Here is a 20945-nt window from a genome sequence, read left to right on the forward strand (position 1 = left end):
TCTCTAAAGTTCACTGAGAAACACACATAGTTATTAATGAAAAACATGGCATTGTGGAGGTAAAGTCAGACGAAGCACCCAAAGTCACTCAATGTATGATGAAAGTAACAGTGCCTAGAGATGACTCAGTGGTTAAATTGGACAAAAATTAATACAAAAGAAACGTGAAAAACTTTTTACAGAATGTGTGCCAAGCAGTAACTCTATTGTACCTTTTGTTTCTCAGGTTTTTCATTTATTGTTATTGATTCTAATAATTACATATGTACTATCATAAAACAAAACTTCTGTGAAGAGTTTCCCATTGCTGGAAATATTCAAAAGGGATTGTTCTTGACACACACACACACAATTTATGTAACAAAGATAGACTGCTGATCGCAAGAGTGATTTGCTTGTGTTTAAATATGTTGGTAAAATATTTTATTTGAGATCTTCAATTGTACGTAATAATGCCTCTACTTTTCTTTACAGCAAAGACACCACCAGTTCTAACTACACAGAAAAGTGATTCTCAGAGCACTGACACATCTTCCCAGATGGAGGTTGACGAAATGCTACCATGTGAAAAAAGTGCTTCTACTTCACAGATGGATGTAGACTCTGGCATTGAGAACATGGAGGTAGAAGATTCACGTGAAGGCACAGGCCTGAGGCACCGGGTAAGATAACAGATACTTGAAGTTGTTTATTGCATTCATCTTACAATGTCAGAAAATTCCAGCACTTTATCCACAAAGTTTTTTTGTCCTAACCATTTACTTACTGTGCATGGACTCCTCTGAAATACTCTCCTCCACCATTGATACACCGCTTCCACTTCTGGAATCAAAAGCAGTCTCTGGCTGGATCGCGCGAAGCGCCCTCTGTGAATTTTCTTCTCTCTCATCCAGCGTTGCAAATCTTCATCCTTTCAAAGGAGTTTTCAACTTTGGATATAAAAAAAAGGTCTGCAGGGGTCATGTCTACATCTACATCTGTATGTACATGTACACCTATACTTTGCAAACCACCATGAGGTGCATGGCAGAGGGCACACCCCTTTGTACCAGTTATTGGGGTTTCTTCCTGTTCCGTTCATGTATGGCAAGCAGGAAGAATGATTATGTGAGTGCCTCTGTGCCTGTAGTAATTATTATATTCACAATCCCTATGTGAGCGATACATAGGGGATTGTAGTATATCCCTAGAGTAATTATTTAAAGCCAGTTCTTGAAACTTTGATAATAGACTTTCTTAGGATAGTTTAAGTCTGTCTTCAAGACCTTGCCACTTCAGTTCCTTCAGTATCTCTGTGACACTCTTCCACAGATTAAACAAATCTGTGACCTACATGCTGCCCTTCTCTGTATACCTTCATATCTCCTGTTAGTCCTATCTGGTATGGCACCCACACACTTGTGCAATATTCTAGGATGGGTTGCACTTGTGATTTGTTAGCAGTCCCTTTTCTAGACTGATTGCACTTCCCTGATTGGGGAACAACAAACCGAAGCCTCCCATCTGCTTTTCCCATGGGGTCTGGAGAGTACGGAGGGTGAGACCACAAACTGATTTGGATTTTAGTTCATTAGTCACGCACTAACAGGGATGAATGTGTGGGCATGTTATCGTGATGCAAGAGCCATGAATTGTCTCGCCACATTTCAGGCAATATCCTTCTCACATTTTCTCGCAGGCATCACAACGCATCCTGATAGTACCACCGATTAACAGCTTGTCCCTGTGGCACAAATTCGTGAGGAACTAATCCTTCAACGTCGGAGAAACCCATCAGAGTGGCTTTGACATTTGACCTGACCTGACAAGATGTTTTTGGTGTTGGAGAACATTTCCCGACCCATTGTAAATATTGAACCTTGGTCTCAACATCATAACTGTAGACCCATGTCTCATCACCAGTTATGATTGTCTAAAGGAACATTTCATTCTTATTTGTGTGATCCAAAACTCTTCACAGATTGTGAGGCGAATGTCTTTCTGGCCTTGATTCGTGAGCCATGGGATGACCTTGTGGCAACATGATTCATTCTGAGATGCTGTGTCAGGATTAAATGACATGATCCAACTGAAATGTTTCATTCTTCTGCAATCTTTCAGAGAGTCAATCTTGGATTGGCATGCACAGTTTCATTGATGTTGCTGACATTGGCGTCGTCAGTAGACATTGAAGGGTTTTCTGAATGATGGTCATCCTTAACTTCCATCCGGCCATTTTTCAACCGTGTGAACCATTTTTAACACCGAGTACAGCTTAAGCACTGATCTTTGTAGGCTTCCTGCATAATTAGGTATGTCTCTGTAAAGGTTTCCTTGAGTTTCATGAAAATTTAATACTGATGCATTGCTCCTCCACCTCTGTCGTCTCGAAATTTGCAAAATGTGCAACACAACATTCTACTCAATATAGCACTTACAGCACTGAACAATAAATAACAGACATACAACGGTGAAGCTTCCGCCAGTTACATATTAAACACAGGCATGTGCATGGATGCTAACCACATTTCGTTCCAACACACTATTGGTGTAAAATTATGAATGTTCTGGAATTTTTTGAACAGACGTCGGAGAACAGTATCTTATGACTGTGTTAAATCTAATTAACTAGATGTGCTAAGTAGTGGAAAAACTTAAGATTACCACTTGATCTGCACAGAATGTCTTAAATACTTTTACAAATTGTGGCAAAGATCTCTCATGCCGAAATATGGAAACAATCCAGTATAAATGTTAAAAAAAATAACAAATTGTCAGTTTCAAATATTAATGAACAAACCATTTTACAAAATTTCTGTTCAGAAACTCATTTTAATTGTGCGTGTCCTCGTAATATTTGTGGATATATGAAAATTTTGCCATGGTATACCAGGGATTGGTAACATCATAGTGGTAGGTTTGAAACTGCAGTCTACAATTATCCCTTCGTCCTGTAATACACCTTCCACTAACAGAAGAATTCACAGTCTAATGCTTGAAATATGTGCATCGTACCAAGTAGGATGTGAAGTATCTGTGTTTCTGCGTTAGGGCAAGTTCAAAATGTGGCTGCCAGTGATTCAGATTTCACACAGTCTGAACCAAGTATCGAGAAGGAAGTCAGTACCCATAAATCAGAAAAGATGAGAAAATAAATTTTTTCTTCCAACTTCAGTGAACCTACCCTGAAATGTTTTGCACAGAACATGGACTTTTTAATGAGTGATCTGAAGCCTTCTGAAAGACAGTCGTATGATTGAGGTAAAAATAAACCATTCAACTTTATCCAAAGACATAATGGAGTGGGACTGTGTAAGTCCAGACACCAGACATGTGCTAAACTTTTCTCCTGTGGATGTTGCTTTCTTTCAGCATGCAGGTTTTTCCAAAATTAGTACTATTAGCATTTGATATGTAGGATGCACAAAACCAGAGTTCTTATTCTTCAAATTTGTGACAAAGGCGTCTAACATTTCTTTCTAAAATAGTTTTCTCAATATAAATTTTTTATTCAGTTTGAGATGAAAATAGACATGAATGCAGACCCATTACACTTCATTAGAGAGGAACTGCATATGCCACCTGAAGATATCAATATTGCCAAATCATCTCTTACACAAATCATAAAAATCACCAGGTCACCGAAAAGAAGTAAATGTTGTGGAAGTGATCATGTTACAACCTAAGCACTAAAGTTTTGCACTGATTTAGAAGTGCCTCACCTGCACGCCCCACCCTCTTGATGCTTGACATCCGAATTGATCACGCACTGGGATGTAGATAAATTAACAAAAAGTCTCAGTTCTGCTTACTGCACCCTTTCATTCTGTTGACCTGCAGAGTGCATTGCTAGCATGCCTTGGCACAATACTGTTGTATGGCATAATCTTCTGGTGCAAGGCAGCTAATGTCACATAAGTATTTATTCTAAAGAAGAGTTCCCATACATATCCTCCCTAGTGGTATTTGTGATTATCAGCAAGGGCCAGTTCAGGATGAACCATGCAGTTCATAACTTCAATACTGGATGATGATGATGATGATGATGATGATGATGAGGTTCCATACTCTGAGGAGCGTAGGGAACGATGTGGGAGACCCGCACCACCGACTAGGCAAGGTCGTAGCGTAGGTGGTTGGCCATTGCCTTCCTCCAACTGTAATGGGGATGAATGATGATAATGATGACAGCACAACAACACCCAATCATCTCGAGGCAGGGAAAATCCCTGACCCCGCCGGGAATCGAACCTGGGACCCCGTGCACAGGAAGCGAGAACGCTACCGCAAGACGACGAGCTGCAGACACAATACTGGAAGTGAAAGGAATTTCCACACAGTGTGCATCCCTATCCAGGATTCAGAATAGATATCTACACTGTTGACTCAAAACATTATGACTACTGCCCACTGTGAGATGTAATGCCACTTGGTGGTAGTGCAGGCACGTGACACAGTAAGGAAAGAACGTAAGCAGAGAAGAAACGTGAGGAATCATTCATTATTATTGTTGTGGTGTCCACTCCAGAAACTGGTTTGATGCAGCTCTCCATGCTACTCTATCCTGTGCAAGCCTCTTCATCTCCGAATAACTACTGCAACCTACATCCTTCTGCATCTGCTCAGTGTATTCATCTCTTGGTCTCCCTCTATTATTTTCACCCTCCAATACTAAATTGGTGATCCCTTGATGCCTCAGAACATGTCCTACCAACTGATCCCATCCTGTAGGCAAGTTGTGCCACAAATTCCTCTTCTCGCCAATTCTATTCAGTACATCCCCATTAGCTATGTGATCTACCCATCTAATCTTCAGCATTCGTCTCTAGCACCAAAGAAGCTGCTATTCTCTTCTTGTCTAAAATATTTATCGTCCATGTTTCACTTCCATACATGGCTACACTCCATACAAATACTTTCAGAAAAGACTTGCTGACACTTGAATCTATACTCTGTGTTAACAAATTTCTCTTCTTCAGAAGCGTTTTCCTTGCCATAGCCAGTTTCCATCTTATATCCTCTCTACTTCAACCATCATCAGTTATTTTGCTCCCCAAGTAGCAAAACTCGTCTAATCTAGTTCCCTCAGCATCAGCTGATTTAATTTGACTGCATTCCATTATCCTCGTTTTGCTTTTGTTGATGTTCATCTTATACGAGGCGTGTTTTTTAAGTAAGTACCGTTTTGAAATTAAAAAAAGATGTGCTAAGATATATCAATAATTTTATTTTTACATGAAAGTGTGTACCTTAATCTACAGACTGACGCCATTAAAGTCTGATTCTTCCTTGTTTACGTTGTGTACTGAGTGTTTAAAATGCCTCAGATAATCGTGAGTCCTGCCGACTTTGAAGTACTCGCTGGTATAAGATTTCTTAGTGCTAAAGGCCTAAAAGCGATCGATATTCATTATGAGATCTGTGCAGTTTATGGAGAAAACATTATAAGTGATGTAATTGGTTCACTCTGAGACACCTGGACACTTCCTGTGTTGAGAGCCCTTTCTGGTACAAAGTAACAATGGGGACGCAATTGAACTATGGTATTGACAGTCTAGGCATGGTTTAACTACAGACAACACGAACCGTGTACCTCCTTCCTGGCGGAATGACTGGAAGTAATCAGCTGTTGGACCTCCTCCATATAACAGGTGCTGCTCATGCATGGTTGTTTACATCTTCGGGCAGATTTAGTGACACCTCTAAACTGTCAAAGGGACTGTGCCTGCGATATAATATCCACAATCAATGTCTATCTTCAGGAGTTGTGGGAACCGGGGTGAGGCAAAACTTTTTTTGATGTGTTTATAATCTACCTGAAACCTTTAAGTGTCTCCAGGCCTCTTCCACATATGCAACCTTCTTTCATGATTCAAACCAAATGGTAGCTGTGATTAAGTTATGCTCTGTGCACAACTCTACCACACAACTTCCTCTTTCATTCCTTACCTCCAGACCATATTCACGTACTACTTTTCTCCAGTTGAGTTCCAGTCCCCCATGACTATTAAATTTGTGGTAGGTGTGGGCCTCATGTCTATCTTGGCTATAATAATGCATTCACAATGCTGTTTATGGCAGCTTATCTGCATTCCTATGTTTCTATTCATTATTAAACCTACTCCTGCATTACCCCTATTTGATTTTGTGTTTATAACCCTGTACACCTTACCAGAAGTTCTGTTCCTTTTGCCACCGGACTTACTGATTCCCGCTATATGTAGCTTTAACCTATCCATTTCCCGTTTTAAATTTTCTAACCTACCTACCCAATTAAGGGATCTGACATTCCATGCTCCCATCTGTAGAACACCAGTTTTCTTTCTCCTGATAATGACGTCCTCTGGTGTAGTTCCCGCCTGGAGATCTGAATGGGGCACTGTTTTACCTCCGGAATATTTTACTCAAGAGGACACCATTATCATTTAACCTTACAGTGAAGCTGCATGCCCTCGGGAAAAATTACAGCTTTAGTTTTTACTTGCTTTCAGCCGTTTGCAGTACCAGCACAACAAAGCTGTTTTGTTTAATGTTACAAGGTCAGATCAGTCAATTATCCAGACTGTTGCCCCTGCAACTACTGAAAAGGCTGCTGCCCCTCTTCAGGTTTGTCTGGCCTCTCAACAGATACCCCTCTATTGCTCTATGGTACAGCTATCCATATTTCTGAGGCACGCAAGCCTCTCCACTAACAGCGAGATCCATGGTTCATGAGAGAAGGCTTTACAAAATCCAAAGTGCTATGGTGAAGCTAGTGAGCTATAAGTGTGCTACTCTCATGAGCATTTCTGCAGAGCGCTTGAAGGACAGTGAAATCACCAGTAGGCAGTCAGATGTTCGACATCCTTGCCTGATCACAGAGCCCACTCTGTAAAGCAGGATGGGCAACAGGCTGTGGCAGATCTGACTACAGAATACAACGCTGGTGCAGGCACAAGTCGTGTGGAGCACTTCACTCGGCACAAATTGTTGAATATGGGTGTCTGCAAAAGACAAGCCTCCATTTGTTCCCAAGTTGACCTTAAGACATCATCAATTATGGTTGCATTTGGTACAGGATCATTGAGGTTATACTGTGAATCAGTGGAAAAGTGACACCTGATCAAGTGATTCACATTTCTTGTTACACGGTATTGATGTCACAGGACAGATACGCCATCATGCAGTTGAACGGCTGCTCAGAATGTGCAGCATGCAACAAGCCATGGATGGAGGACAATGGGGACAGTATTATGCAGTGGGGGACATTCTCATAGGCTTCCATAAGACATATGATAGTAGTCTAAGGCACCATGACAGGTGTGGACGAAGTGAATATTAATTGCAGACCTATTTCTATCCCTTTACGTTTGATGTGTTCCCTGAAGGTGATGGCATTTTCCATCAGGATAAGTTAAGATAAGTGTCCATGTTGCAAAACTATAATTGTGGTATCGTGTTTGGGAAACATGGCAGTCGACTCACAGTGGTGCCTTGGCCACCTGATTCGCCTGATGTGTGCCTGATGAAACATACTGTTACATCATCTGGCCCAGCAACCCACCAGCCCGTAATTTACAAAATTGCATGACCTGTGCTTATTTTCTGTCTGGTACCATGCACCTCTGGAAACTTATTAAGATGTTGTTGAATCCATGCAATTGATTATCTGGTGTATTGCATTCAAAGGTGGCCCAACACACTATCAAGCAAGTGGTCATAATGTTTTGGCTCATCAGTTATGTGCTGGGGCAAAAGTCTATTACAGGATACCAGCAGACAAAAGACATGAAATTGAAAATCTTCAGGCATACAAAAACAAAGTAAAAGAATACCCTCATTATCCATTCCTTCTACAATTTGTCAGAATATTTGGACTCAGTGATTTAAATTCTACCTAATTCTAATGTTTATGTTAAATGTGTTTTGACAATGCCCTTACATAACCAGCAGAGCGTTATGAGTAAAGTTACATAAATGATTTATTGGCAGTATTTGATAAAAACAACATCAGAGTACTGTAGGATGGAGTTCAGTGGATGTTTTTAATGTAACTGTTCCTCTCCTGGTGTAGTTGGTTCTGCCTGTCAGTGTCTTGTATAAATTTAATGCCGTCTTAACAAAAACTACAAAAACACACACACACACGCGCACACACACACACACACACACACACACACACACACACACACACACAGTTTTATTGTAATCAGTTGCCAGTATCCATTTAGAGTAACCGCATTTTGCAGCACGCATAGCAGCTGTATGAATTGAAACTGTGTCAGTTTGGTGTGATAGGGCTGAGGAAATATTTAGAGCCATGTTAAGAGCAGTGCTTTATGCATCTTGTTGGGAATGCATGGTGGGAAATTTTCACAGTAAATGATACGACTGAATCCACAGATATTATGAGGTGTTAAGATATGGATAATTTGGAGCCAAGGAAAATACTGTCTTTCTATTCTCTTCCAGCATTTGCAAACATTTATAATCTTATGGTAAGACACATTGTCTTTCTACTAAATCACACCCTCTACAAGGACAGTCACCTTTAAGCACAAGTGACACATGGACTCTGAGGATGAATTCGCACTGGTTAAGAGTGGCCGGCCGGAGTGGCCGAGCGGTTCTAGGCGCTACATTCTGGAACCGCGCGACCGCTACGGTCACAGATTAGAATCCTGCCTTGGGCATGGATGTGTGTGATGTCCTTAGGTCAGTTAGGTTTAAGTAGTTCTAAGTTCTAGGGGACTGATGACCTCAGAGGTTAAGTCCCATAGTGCTCAGAGCCATTTGTTTTGGTTGAGAGTGTAAATGTCAAATGTCCTAATTTGAACTGTGGTCTGGCATGTAGTTACAAACTGTCAGGAAATTTGTATCACATTGTGTTTGTATAATTCTGAGATCTACATGTTATTCAGTTTTCTTTTCTTTTGGTTTATATTCCAGACATCTAGCTCCTGTAATGACATAACAGATGATCAAGTTCATGCTACTGTGTCAAGAGTATTGTGTGTATCATGGAAGGAGAAGACTGACAAGGCCATTTATCTTCCTGAAACAGCAGCTGCCATTGAAGAGGTTGACAATATCAATGTCCAGGTTAGCTGAATTGCAGTTGTCAATGCTTCTCAGTAATTGTGTTACTTTTAATTGGGGACAGTTATGTTGTGCTGTAATAAATTGGCACTTATTCAGTTTTTATTTGTTTATTTCCAATTGTTGATATTTGCTACCTAGCAAGATTGTATCTCCTTTCAACTGTACCATAACTGTTAATCATTAACACCAAGTGACGTCACAGTGAAGGAACGTCACAGTGAAGGAAGTTTCAAGCAATCTTGTGTGTTATGATGTGCTTTGAGGGCTAACAGTTTTGTACTTCAAGGAAATTTCTAGAGTGATTGGAGAAGACTGTCCACATGACATTACTTAAGCAGCTCTTCTGTAGGGTTCTGAAGGAGTAACAAGTCTGAGTCATAGTCTTCATTCAGGTCAATCTTCTTCATTGCTCACAAGAAAGAATATGGAACACTCAATGGAAGACAGGTGGGTTGTGTAATGTAAGATTAAAGAAAGCCTCCTTTCTCTCAACAGTTGCAGTTAACAATTTTCTATAATTGATAGAAACAATACAGCTGGAAGCCAGTAGGTCAGCAGTTCCACTTTTGTGTATAAAACTGAAATTGGTCCTGCCGATATTTCAGAACTGTTTAAGTGTTGTTTGATGACCACATACTTCGAGCGGAATGAACAGTTTTATGAGCAAACAGATGGCATGGCTATGGGAAGCCCCCCTAAGTCACGTAATTTCAAACATCTTTATGGAGAAATTCAAAGAACAGGCCTTAGGTACTGCCAGCAAAAAACCAAATGTATGGTTCCGATATGTGGATGACACGTTTGTGCTGCGGAGACATGGCAGGGAGGAACTATGCCGGTTCCATGAACATCTGAATAGTATAAACTCGAGAATTCAGTTTACAATGGAGGAGGAGGTAGATGGTGGCAAATTACATTTCCTCGATGTGCTTGTTTTTAGAAACGAAAATGGTAGTTTCGGCCACTCAGTATACCGCAAATCCACGCACACGGACCGTTATTTGCACCGGGATTTGAACTACCACCCACAACAGAAGCGGTCTGTTATCGAGACGTTAGCGGACAGAGCTAGAAATATTTGTGAACCTGAGTTGCTTGACACTGAGATGGAACATATCCGCAATGCACTAATGAAGAACTGATATTCATCCGCCGAAATAAAACGTGCATTGAGGCAGCCATGCAGAAATCATAGTGACGTACAGGCTACTGCAAAATCTAAGGCTTTCCTGCCGTTTGTTAAAAATGTAATGGAAAGAATAGGGAGGATCTTGACGAAGCGGAATATTACTGTAATTTACAAGCCCACCAGGAAGATACAGGAATACCTTAAGCCTGCCAAGGACGCTCGCAAACCGTTGGAAAAAGCTGGAGTGTATAGGATCCGATGCAGCTGTGGAGATGTTTATGTGGGTACCACTAAAAGAACTGTTTCTAAACGTTTGGAAGAGCACAAGGGCAATTGTAGAAGAGGAGAAATGGAACGATCAGCTGTTGCGGAGCATGCTTTCCAGCCAGGGAACCACAATATTCGTTTCGAGGAGACGCAAGTACTAGCGGCCACAAGCGGATATTACGAAAGGCTCTACAGGGAGGCAATCTAAATCGCTAAACACCCTAATAATTTCAATCAAAAGGAGGAGGGCGTGAAATTAAACGGTATATGGATGCCGGTGTTAAAGAAGATGTGTACCGCCCGTCCACTACTGGGTGATGGCAACGGCAATCAACGGCGACGGACAGCAGCCAATTGCACTGAACGTTTTCAAAACACGTGACATCACACCGCGGCACAGGAGCATGCAGACACGGAATTTAGCGGCAGTCAGTAGCGAGCCAGTGGGTGTGTTGGACCTTCCATTGAGCTACGGACCCCCTTGAAGATGTCTCCCGCAGTCGGAGTCGAAATGTTGAGAATTGACACAGAATTCATCAACCAACCACGACATAACAGCCCGGATAATTATAATGGACACTGAGAAAAAGCATTTTGTTCTTTCATTGAGACAACTCCTCAGTAAATTGCTCAGAAACTTTTACTGACCAGTTAACTGCAGTGAGCACCCTCTCCATTCTTCTGATCTCACCTCAGTTGAATTTGTCATGTTCCAACTAAAGTAGAATCACTTGAATGAATGGTTATTTTTCTGGAAATGTAGGGCTCCTGCAGTTATGCAAGATGATGTGCTCGGCTCTGAAAGTAAATAATTTGGAAGTAAATAATTTGATTTTTGATTTAAGCGAAAGGGAAGGGGTGTTAAGTACAAGACATTATTTCAGTAAATAGAACTGCATTGTGGAACTAACGTAGTTTCCTTTGCATTATTAAAATGTAACAAATACTCTTAACAAGAAAAAGAAAAAAAGAAACCACACATACACACTCCATGAAGGAGTTATGAAAACTGGTCACAAATTGATATTTATACAGGTATAAACTGAAAACTGTGAGCTTTTCCAGCCGATGGATGAATGTGTGATGCAGTAACACAGTTTCCCCGCACAGCTAGCAAGGGTAATGAACAAGGGACATGTTGATACTAAGGCATAAAGTCTTTGCGATTTTTCAATGTGTGCACTTAGCTGGACAGTAACTGTGCCTTGCAGAAAGGCCCGTGAACAATGTACGCGGATTTCAGCACATGAGGGAGGATGTGTCCAAGACAGGACATATAGCTGGGTTCAAAGAAGGCAGTTGGAGTAATTGGCAAACCACTTAACATTTGAATTAGAGTTATGCCACTATTTGATGATGCTGGCAGGAATGGGAGAACCCTGGCTGAACACAGCATCAAGAAGAAAACTGTCCAACTAGCAAGATGACAGAACGAGAGACACTCACAAGGAGAGGTCCCTAGAGGTGGTGTCAGCTTCTTGATATCACCTACCGTATTTACTCGAATCTAAGCCACACTTTTTTCCAGTTTTCGTAATCCAAAAAACCGTCTGCGGCTTAGAATCGAGTGCAAAGTAAGCGGAAGTTCTGAAAAATGTTGGTAGGTGCCGCCACTACTAACTTCTGCCACCGAATATATGTAGCGCTACACTGGCATGCTTTGCAGGCACACAGATAAATACTGGCGCCAAAACCTCTGCGTCAGTAAACAAATTTAAGAAAAGGTGGAAGACGAGCTTTTTTCTCCGCCCCGAGTTTCGACCACTGCTTTTTCATACATTATCCAACGAAGTAAATACAAATTGTGTGTTGTTCATCTTCGAACGTAGCAGCATTTCAATGTACTACAAAAATCCAACTGGCAAAACTGTTTGGGATGTTTGTCAATTTGGCCAACTCTACATTCTGAATTTTTTCCTACCTGTGAGAAGAGATGGTTGCTAATAGGAACTTTTATGAATTGTGAATCACATGTAGTATTCTCTTCACCATAAGAATTAATAAAGTACGAAACTAGAGTGAGACAACAGCAAACGCGGAAGAATATACATATCATGTCATGTTTATATTTGTATTATTCTTATGCCTAATAGTGATACAGTCAGAAATGAAGCATGGCACTTGACTAGATTTTTAAATCTAAGATGACTCTAATTTCTGTGCAGAATGTAATGTACTAAAGAGGCGTCCAAAGATTTTCAAACGGAGAAAAATTTTCGCTAAACTCTCGTTCAGAACATCTTCTATCATCCACAGTCTATTATTTGGTTCTTGTTGATCATTATCAAAGAAAGCAGCAGTTTAACAACAAATAGCAGTCTCTTGCCATTGTTTTGCTAATGAGACGATTTTTTTTTTTTTTTTTTTAGTAGTAAGCGGCGGTAGCGTGCACAAAAGCAAGCCATGCTGCGAGCGCCGACAGGCTGTAAACACCAGTTATCAGAATGCGACAAACAATGCATGACACAGTACAATAATGCATTTTCAGCTTAGAGTGACGTAAACACCTATAACAAAGAGAACGGCACTTACCAGATCAAAGAAAAATAAGCAATCAATTCAAACCAGACGAAGCACATGAAAAAGGAAGGGTACCCGTATAAATACGGATGGAGCGTCTGACGCATAGCAATGGCTACCTGGTAAAGCTCAACTGCTAAGCTTACGACTCGAAGCAAACTACTGTACCTGTATCGTCATTCATTCGACCTAAACTGTGTCTCATATTACAATGGACCAACTGTGTTTCGATTTGGAGGTGCGGCCTAAAACATTTTTCTCCCCTTGAATTTCGAGTCTCAAATTTCAGGTGCGGCTTAGATTCGGGAAAATTATTTTCTAGATTTCGAGTCCCATTTTTCAGGTGCGGCTTAGAATCAAGTGCGGCTTAGATTCGAGTAAATACGGTATATGGGACGTATGTTACGGTCCCAGGTGTCACACCCTGCTGCCATTCACCCTGGTGGCCCTCATATGCGAGCGGGACAAAAAAAGTCAGAATTTCATAAGGTGGTCTACAGATTTAAAAAAGAAACATTAAACAGATTGCTTGCATGGTGTAATGATCATAGTACAAGCCTCATACATAAGAGTTTGTGATTTCGATTCTCACCAAGTTCTTTGAACTGTTTTTATTTTTGAATTTTTATCAAAATGACTTTGATCATTTTTTTTCCAGTTAATTGGTTTTAGTGTGACTTTAAATTATTTTCCTTTGTGTCATTATTTTGATCACCATATTAACTTTTTCAGTTGCTCTCATTTTTTCTTCCTGTAATTCTTTTCCTCTTCGAATCTTTTTGTGTGTGCTTTTAATTCTTTCCATTTATCAACATTGATTTAATTTCTTCTCTTTTGTTGTCCTGTATTTTCGTCCATGTTATTGCATTTGTTATTTCTGTTCCTCATTGTGGTTGAGTTTTGGTTTTACTTATAATCCCTTCTTCCGTACTGAGCGAGGTGGCACAGTGGTTAGCCCACTGGACTTGCATTTGGGAGGACAACATAGATTTTCCGTAATTTCTATAAATTGCTTTAGGCAAATGCCGGCATGGTTCCTTTGAAAGTGTGTGGGGGAAGGAAATCACCCGTGCCCTTTAAGAGGAATCATCCCTTCCCTAATCCTATGGGACCAGTGTTTGGTCCCCCAAATCAACTAACCAACCTTCTTTTATATAAATCTTTATTTGCATTATTTTGTCTGTAGTGCAGTAAGTCTTTTATGTTTTAAATGTTTGTATGACAATTACCATTCAGGAAAAAGTACATCTTGTAATGAAAATTACATTTTTGACACCATTGCACTGTCAATATAAATAGACTATTTCATCTTGTTTGTTAATCGATAGATTGAGATGTTCAATTGATTAAATACACTCCTGGAAATGGAAAAAAGAACACATTGACACCGGTGTGTCAGACCCACCATACTTGCTCCGGACACTGCGAGAGGACTGTACAAGCAATGATCACACGCACGGCACAGCGGACACACCAGGAACCGCGGTGTTGGCCGTCGAATGGCGCTAGCTGCGCAGCATTTGTGCACCGCCGCCGTCAGTGTCAGCCAGTTTGCTGTGGCATACGGAGCTCCATCGCAGTCTTTAACACTGGTAGAATGCCACGACAGCGTGGACGTGAACCGTATGTGCAGTTGACGGACTTTGAGCGAGGGCGTATAGTGGGCAAGCGGGAGGCCGGGTTACCGCCGAATTGCTCAACACGTGGGGCGTGAGGTCTCCACAGTACATCGATGTTGTCGCCAGTGGTCGGCGGAAGGTGCACGTGCCCGTCGACCTGGGACCGGACCGCAGCGACGCACGGATGCACGCCAAGACCGTAGGATCCTACGCAGTGCCGTAGGGGACCGCACCGCCACTTCCCAGCAAATTAGGGACACTGTTGCTCCTGGGGTATCGGCGAGGACCATTCGCAACCGTCTCCATGAAGCTGGGCTACGGACCCGCACACCGTTAGGCCGTCTTCCGCTCACGCCCCAACATCGTGCAGCCCGCCTCCAGTGGTGTCGCGACAGACGTGAATGGAGGGACGAATGGAGACGTGTCGTCTTCAGCGATGAGAGTCGCTTCTGCCTTGGTGCCAATGATGGTCGTATGCGTGTTTGGCGCCGTGCAGGTGAGCGCCACAATCAGGACTGCATACGACCGAGGCACACAGGGCCAACACCCGGCATCATGGTGTGGGGAGCGATCTCCTACGCTGGCCGTACACCACTGGTGATCGTCGAGGGGACACTGAATAGTGCACGGTACATCCAAACCGTCATCGAACCCATCGTTCTACCATTCCTAGACCGGCAAGGGAACTTGCTGTTCCAACAGGACAATGCACGTCCGCATGTATCCCGTGCCACCCAACGTGCTCTAGAAGGTGTAAGTCAACTACCCTGGCCAGCTAGATCTCCGGATCTGTCCCCCATTGAGCATGTTTGGGACTGGATGAAGCGTCGTCTCACGCGGTCTGCACGTCCAGCACGAACGCTGGTCCAACTGAGGCGCCAGGTGGAAATGGCATGGCAAGCCGTTCCACAGGACTACATCCAGCATCTCTACGATCGTCTCCATGGGAGAATAGCAGCCTGCATTGCTGCGAAAGGTGGATATACACTGTACTAGTGCCGACATTGTGCATGCTCTGTTGCCTGTGTCTATGTGCCTGTTGTTCTGTCAGTGTGATCATGTGATGTATCTGACCCCAGGGATGTGTCAATAAAGTTTCCCCTTCCTGGGACAATGAATTCACGGTGTTCTTATTTTAATTTCCAGGTGTGTATTATAATAGATAAGTAAAAATAATTAAATTCCTGTGCACAAAGATTCCAATTAGGAAAAAGAATGGTGGGAAGAAAAATGAGACCAGTTGACAAAGTTAATACAGTGACTGAAATGATGTGACAAAGGAATATAAATTAAAATAATGATGAAAGTCACTTCGATAAAGATTTAAAAATATGACATTTCAGAGCACTTGATGAGAATCAGACCTACATCATCTTGCATATGAAGTTTGCACTACAAACATTGTGCTATGCAACCAGGCTGAATAACATTTCCTTTTTAAGCCTTTGAACTCGATACAGTTAGGGTGTTCAGTATTGATGCTCAACACTTTGATTTTCATGTACATCGACAGTTATCAGCTTTCAAGTGTCACTGCAGCGATGTATCGACAGTCAATAACTCTGCTAGTGTGCTTTTCATTTGTTGACAATATGCTTTGTAATACTTGTTTACATTTTGTTATTTCTTCGGGCACTGTTGTCTTTTTGCAGTATTGTTAATTAATATTGTTTCTATGCTATTTTTCTCTAAGTTAATGTTTTCTGTTTCTGTATTTCATTTTCTTACATGATTTATTTTGTCAAATGTGTCCAACAATGAAATTTGTGAGTGCTTTTTGAAATATGAGTGGTACAGAGTATTTCATTGAAAGCAGTTCAGAAAATGATAGTGATGTTCTTGCTGATATATTGACTGAAAGTGTAAACAGAATGGAAAATACGCACTACACTGAAGTGATTGCACCTGAAACACAACAACCACTACCGCATCCACTTCACAAGGTGCCTAGACCAAAGCGAATGCCACCAATGAGATCTTCTGCAATTGAATATTTCAGTTTATTTTTCACTGCAGCATTACTTCAATAATTATCACTGAAACTAATTGCTCAACTAAGCTATGTATATATAAACGTGCTGCTACTTTGTCCAGCCCATATAAAAAATGGAAGAATGTCACAATAGCTGAGGTAAGATGTTTTGTAGCAGTCATACTGAATATGAGACCCGCCAAACAGCTACATTGTTTCCATACTGGAGAACAAAACCAGCTAAGGAATTTTCATGGTTTGGAAAAATGTATTATGCTCCAAAACACGTTAGGTGATACACAACTGTGTGCATCAAGGAGACTGTAATTTACTATCTGATTATTACATTCATCATCTCTGTAAAAAATAATAAAAGTTTCATTGTTCTTTTGTCATTTTACTCAGAAATATGTATAGATTATAGGTTTTATGGACATTAGTTAGCATTCTTTAAATTAAGTGTAGTGTTAATTGTACAGAAGCAAAATCAAATTTATATAATTTTTAAAGTACTTTTTATTTTGCCCCCCCCCCCCACCGCCCTCCGCCCCCTCCCTCCTCCACCGCCCTACCCCCCTCCCTGTCGGACGTTGGAGTCATCCCTTGAGTATGGGTATGTGTGCTGTCCCTAGCGCAAGTTAGTTTAAGTTAGATTAAGTAGTGCATAAGCCTAGGGACCAATGACCTCAGCAGTTTGGTCCCATAGGAACTTACCACCATGGTACAACATAATAAACTACATACTTCCATGGGTAAACTGTATCTTTTATATTGTTAAATTGAATGCAGTATGATGTATGGCAATTTAAATAGAACACTGAATGACAATATAAAAACTTGACAGTTTTAGTGTCCACTGCTCGCGTGTTAACACTGTAGACCATCACATGAAACTCCATAAATTTTTCCTGGGTTGCTCATAATCGACAGTCCACCAGGATGAATGGTTTCAATGTGTGATACCTAGAATCTTAACGTTCATCACTGTATAGATAGTTTTCAAAAGCCGATTCCATTGCTGCGTACCTCTCCTTGTCAGAGCCCTGGATTCATCATTGTTATAGATCTTACATGCCACTATTGCTTCAGTGACCACTAATAGGCAGCTCACGGAAAGGGTGCTGAATTTGAGGCGCTCCTTGTGCCGACTACTGTTGACGTCTCCAGTGCTGTTGGCCACATTCGGCCTGGAATCACATTGATTGAAGCACAATTGTATTCAGTGGTGAGTTCCTCTTCAAACTGAGCCCCGATGACCAGTGAAGAAGTATCTGGAGACGTCCTGGACAACTGTGGGATACCAGTCTGGATGCTGCCCTCCAAAAGCCCGACTGTCAGGAGTAATAGTGTGGGGTGTCATTTCATTTCATAGCAGGACCTCTTCGGTCATCATCTGTCACACCCTTACAGCACAGTGACAAGTCAATGATATTCAATGTACAATTTTGTTGTCATCCATGGAAAGCTATTCTAGACTTACATTTCAGCAGGATAATGCTTGCCTGCTCACAGCGAGACTTTTTATTTCTTGTCTTTGGTTGCCAAACCATACCTTGGCCAGTAGTGTCACTGGGTCTCTCCCCATTTGAGAATGTTTGGAGCCTTATGGGCAGGGCCCTTGAACCAGCTCAGGATTTTGATGATCTAACGCGCCAGGTAGACAGAATTTGGCATTATGTCCCTCAGGACATCGAACAACTCTCATCAGTCAATGCCAAACTGAATAACTGCTTGCATTAATGGCCAAAGGTGGACTAATGCATTCACATTATTGACTTGTTTAATTTGTGATGGCCTTTCTCTGGAATAAATCATCCAGTTTTTCTGAAATTGTAGTGGTTTGTTTGTCTGTATATGTACATCACATCTACCATCCCATTTGGATAATGTCTGTGTTGTAGACCATTCTTCTTCTTCTTCTTCTTCTACTTCTTCATTGTCGTCTTCTTTTTAGTGTGTACAAAGGGTCAGAATTTGTTGTTCGCCCTTCCTGGTCCTTAATTCGGTTATAGTTGAATTTATGTGAGTGCTTTTGTTAATCAGTTCTGATGCCTTGTGAAACAACTTGTTGCATGGACATTGTGATAAATGTAGATTGTAGCATAGTAATGTAAGTGACTGGATTAGAAACATTAAATATTTGTTGTAGTTTAGCAATTACATTTACCTGAATATAAGATGACCTAAAGAAAAATTGCTTCATGAGAAAATTTATTTTTAAAATATTCTAACAGATCAACACCATTTATTGATTGTCTATATCTTGATGACAGAAGGAGGAATAAAATAACAAAAAGAAATGGTTTACATTAATGTTCATCTTCACTTTCTTTTTGCTTACTGTATAAGCAAGTCATCTATGTTATCTTTATCTTTAATAATAATAATAATAATAATAATAATAATAATAATCATCCTATAAGCACAGCTGTTTGGTTGTCACAAATATTTGGCTGTTTCCACAAATATGGTTAGATTTCCAAGGTTTTTGTTATAGTGGGACCTGAGGACACAGCTGGAATACATAGCGAATTTCACATCTATATTTGTCTCCTACTTACATACATATTGTCTGCTCATTGCTCTTTCATTGCATGGGTAGTAACAACAGCTGTCCTCTCCCCCCCCCCCCCCCCCCTTTTTCATTCCCATCATACTTCAAGGTGAGTGTTGGCAGCATTGCTGCATGAAACACTTAAGGATGCCAGTATCCCCTATTTAGACCTTCAACGTCTCCAGCATAAATTTATACTTTTGTGGAGTATGTTTGGCAGCACAATGAAATTACCTGCACACTCACGACTCCTCTCCCCATATTTGACCCATTTCTCAGCCAAGCTGGTGATGCTGTTTCCACTCCAACCCTTCCAAATTCTTCAAAATAAATCTGCTTGTAGCCTCAATTGCAAAAGTATTCCCTGTAAATTCAAGATGACCCCCATATTAATCTATTATGCAAAATAGAGATGTTGATCTCAGTAGCAATAGTTTAATCTGTGAATGTTCTATGACCTTGTATTTTTGTATCACACATTTTGAGAAGATAACCAGCTCTTATAATTGGATAAATACAGTATTTCATTTAAATTATTTAAGTACTTATAATGGTGATTAGAAAGGGATCTGTCGAAGAAAAGGTTTAGAGAAGTTCTGAAAATTTTAGTCTTTATAGTTTTTGGTGTGCTGATTATAAATGTCACTGTTACCATCTCAAGTGTTCACAAAAATGGAAAAAAAATGCATGAAAAGACACACAATGCAGCTTTTTTTTCCAACCTGAAAACACTGCTGCAGTTTTCAAGCTGCATTACTTGTCAGTATTAAATTGAGTAGGGCTAAATTAACTTACAGTTTTGATTCCATAATTTTCTTTGTCCATTTTACTTGTCCATTATGTCTTTTTGGAGCAAGTGCACACCTAATCAGCTTGTTTGCTGTTCTTTTTGCATTCTCATTCACTCCATTTGCTGTCATCCATTTATCTAATTGTTTCTCAGCCTGTGTATTCCTAGCATCACGCTAGTCCCATTTGTTTGACTCTCTCTCTCTTCCCCCATCATCGTCCTCTACTGGCCATACCTCATTTTCATGAGGCTTCATTTTTAATCTTGTTCTCACGCTGCATTTGAAGAGTGTTATTTGTTTCAATACACTGGAGCATGATAGACAGTAGTGCATTGGGTTCTGAAAGTGTAATGACAGAAGCAAAACAGGAAGACCTATAAACATATTGTAAAGCAAGATGGGGAAGGTGAACATCACAAGGGGAAAACATAGCTTACAGATAATATCAGAAAAAATGTATCAGTGAAAATTTTATTGCAGCCCATGTTAAGAGAGTTAACAAGGCAGCCGTCCACAGCTCGTGGTCTAGTGGCTAGCGTTGCTACCTCTGGATCATGGAGTCCCGGGTTCGATTCCTGGCTGGGATGGGGATTTTCTCTGCCTGGGAACTGGGTGTTTGTATTGTCATCGTCGTCATCATCATCATCATCATCATCATCATCATTATCATTCATGACAATTGCTGGATTGGATTTCGTAAAAAAATTGGGCTGTGTAAAAACTGGGACTTTGTATGGACGCTGATGACCGTGCAGTTGAGTGCCCCCCAAACCAGTCGTCGTCGTCGTCGTCATCGTCAACAACAACGACAACAACAACAACAACAAGGCAGTCACATCCAACAGTTATTTTCATCTGTACGTTTCTCTGCAATCAAAATAATATTTTTGTGTGGATTGTTATACTGCGGCAGTTCGTGAATGAATGATGAAAGGTGATTTCCCAAGGCTAAATAAAATTCTGTGTACAGTGTTAGGACTTTTAAGTTCTGGGAATGTACTAAAACCACAAATTATAAGTTAGACAAACCATA

General features: G+C 40.9%; 1 protein-coding gene across 1 annotated transcript in view; it reads left to right on the plus strand.

Annotated features, from left to right (window-relative positions):
* Nucleotides 1–20945, plus strand: part of LOC126161816 (ubiquitin conjugation factor E4 B) — a 288976-nt gene that overhangs the window by 26865 nt on the left and 241166 nt on the right. The window contains exons 4-5 of the mRNA XM_049917917.1: nucleotides 475–662; nucleotides 8908–9060. Of these exons, the coding sequence (XP_049773874.1) occupies nucleotides 475–662; nucleotides 8908–9060 (341 nt within the window). The remainder of the gene's footprint in view (nucleotides 1–474; nucleotides 663–8907; nucleotides 9061–20945) is intronic.

This window comes from Schistocerca cancellata, chromosome 2, assembly GCF_023864275.1.
Source record: "Schistocerca cancellata isolate TAMUIC-IGC-003103 chromosome 2, iqSchCanc2.1, whole genome shotgun sequence".
Taxonomy (NCBI): domain Eukaryota; kingdom Metazoa; phylum Arthropoda; class Insecta; order Orthoptera; family Acrididae; genus Schistocerca; species Schistocerca cancellata.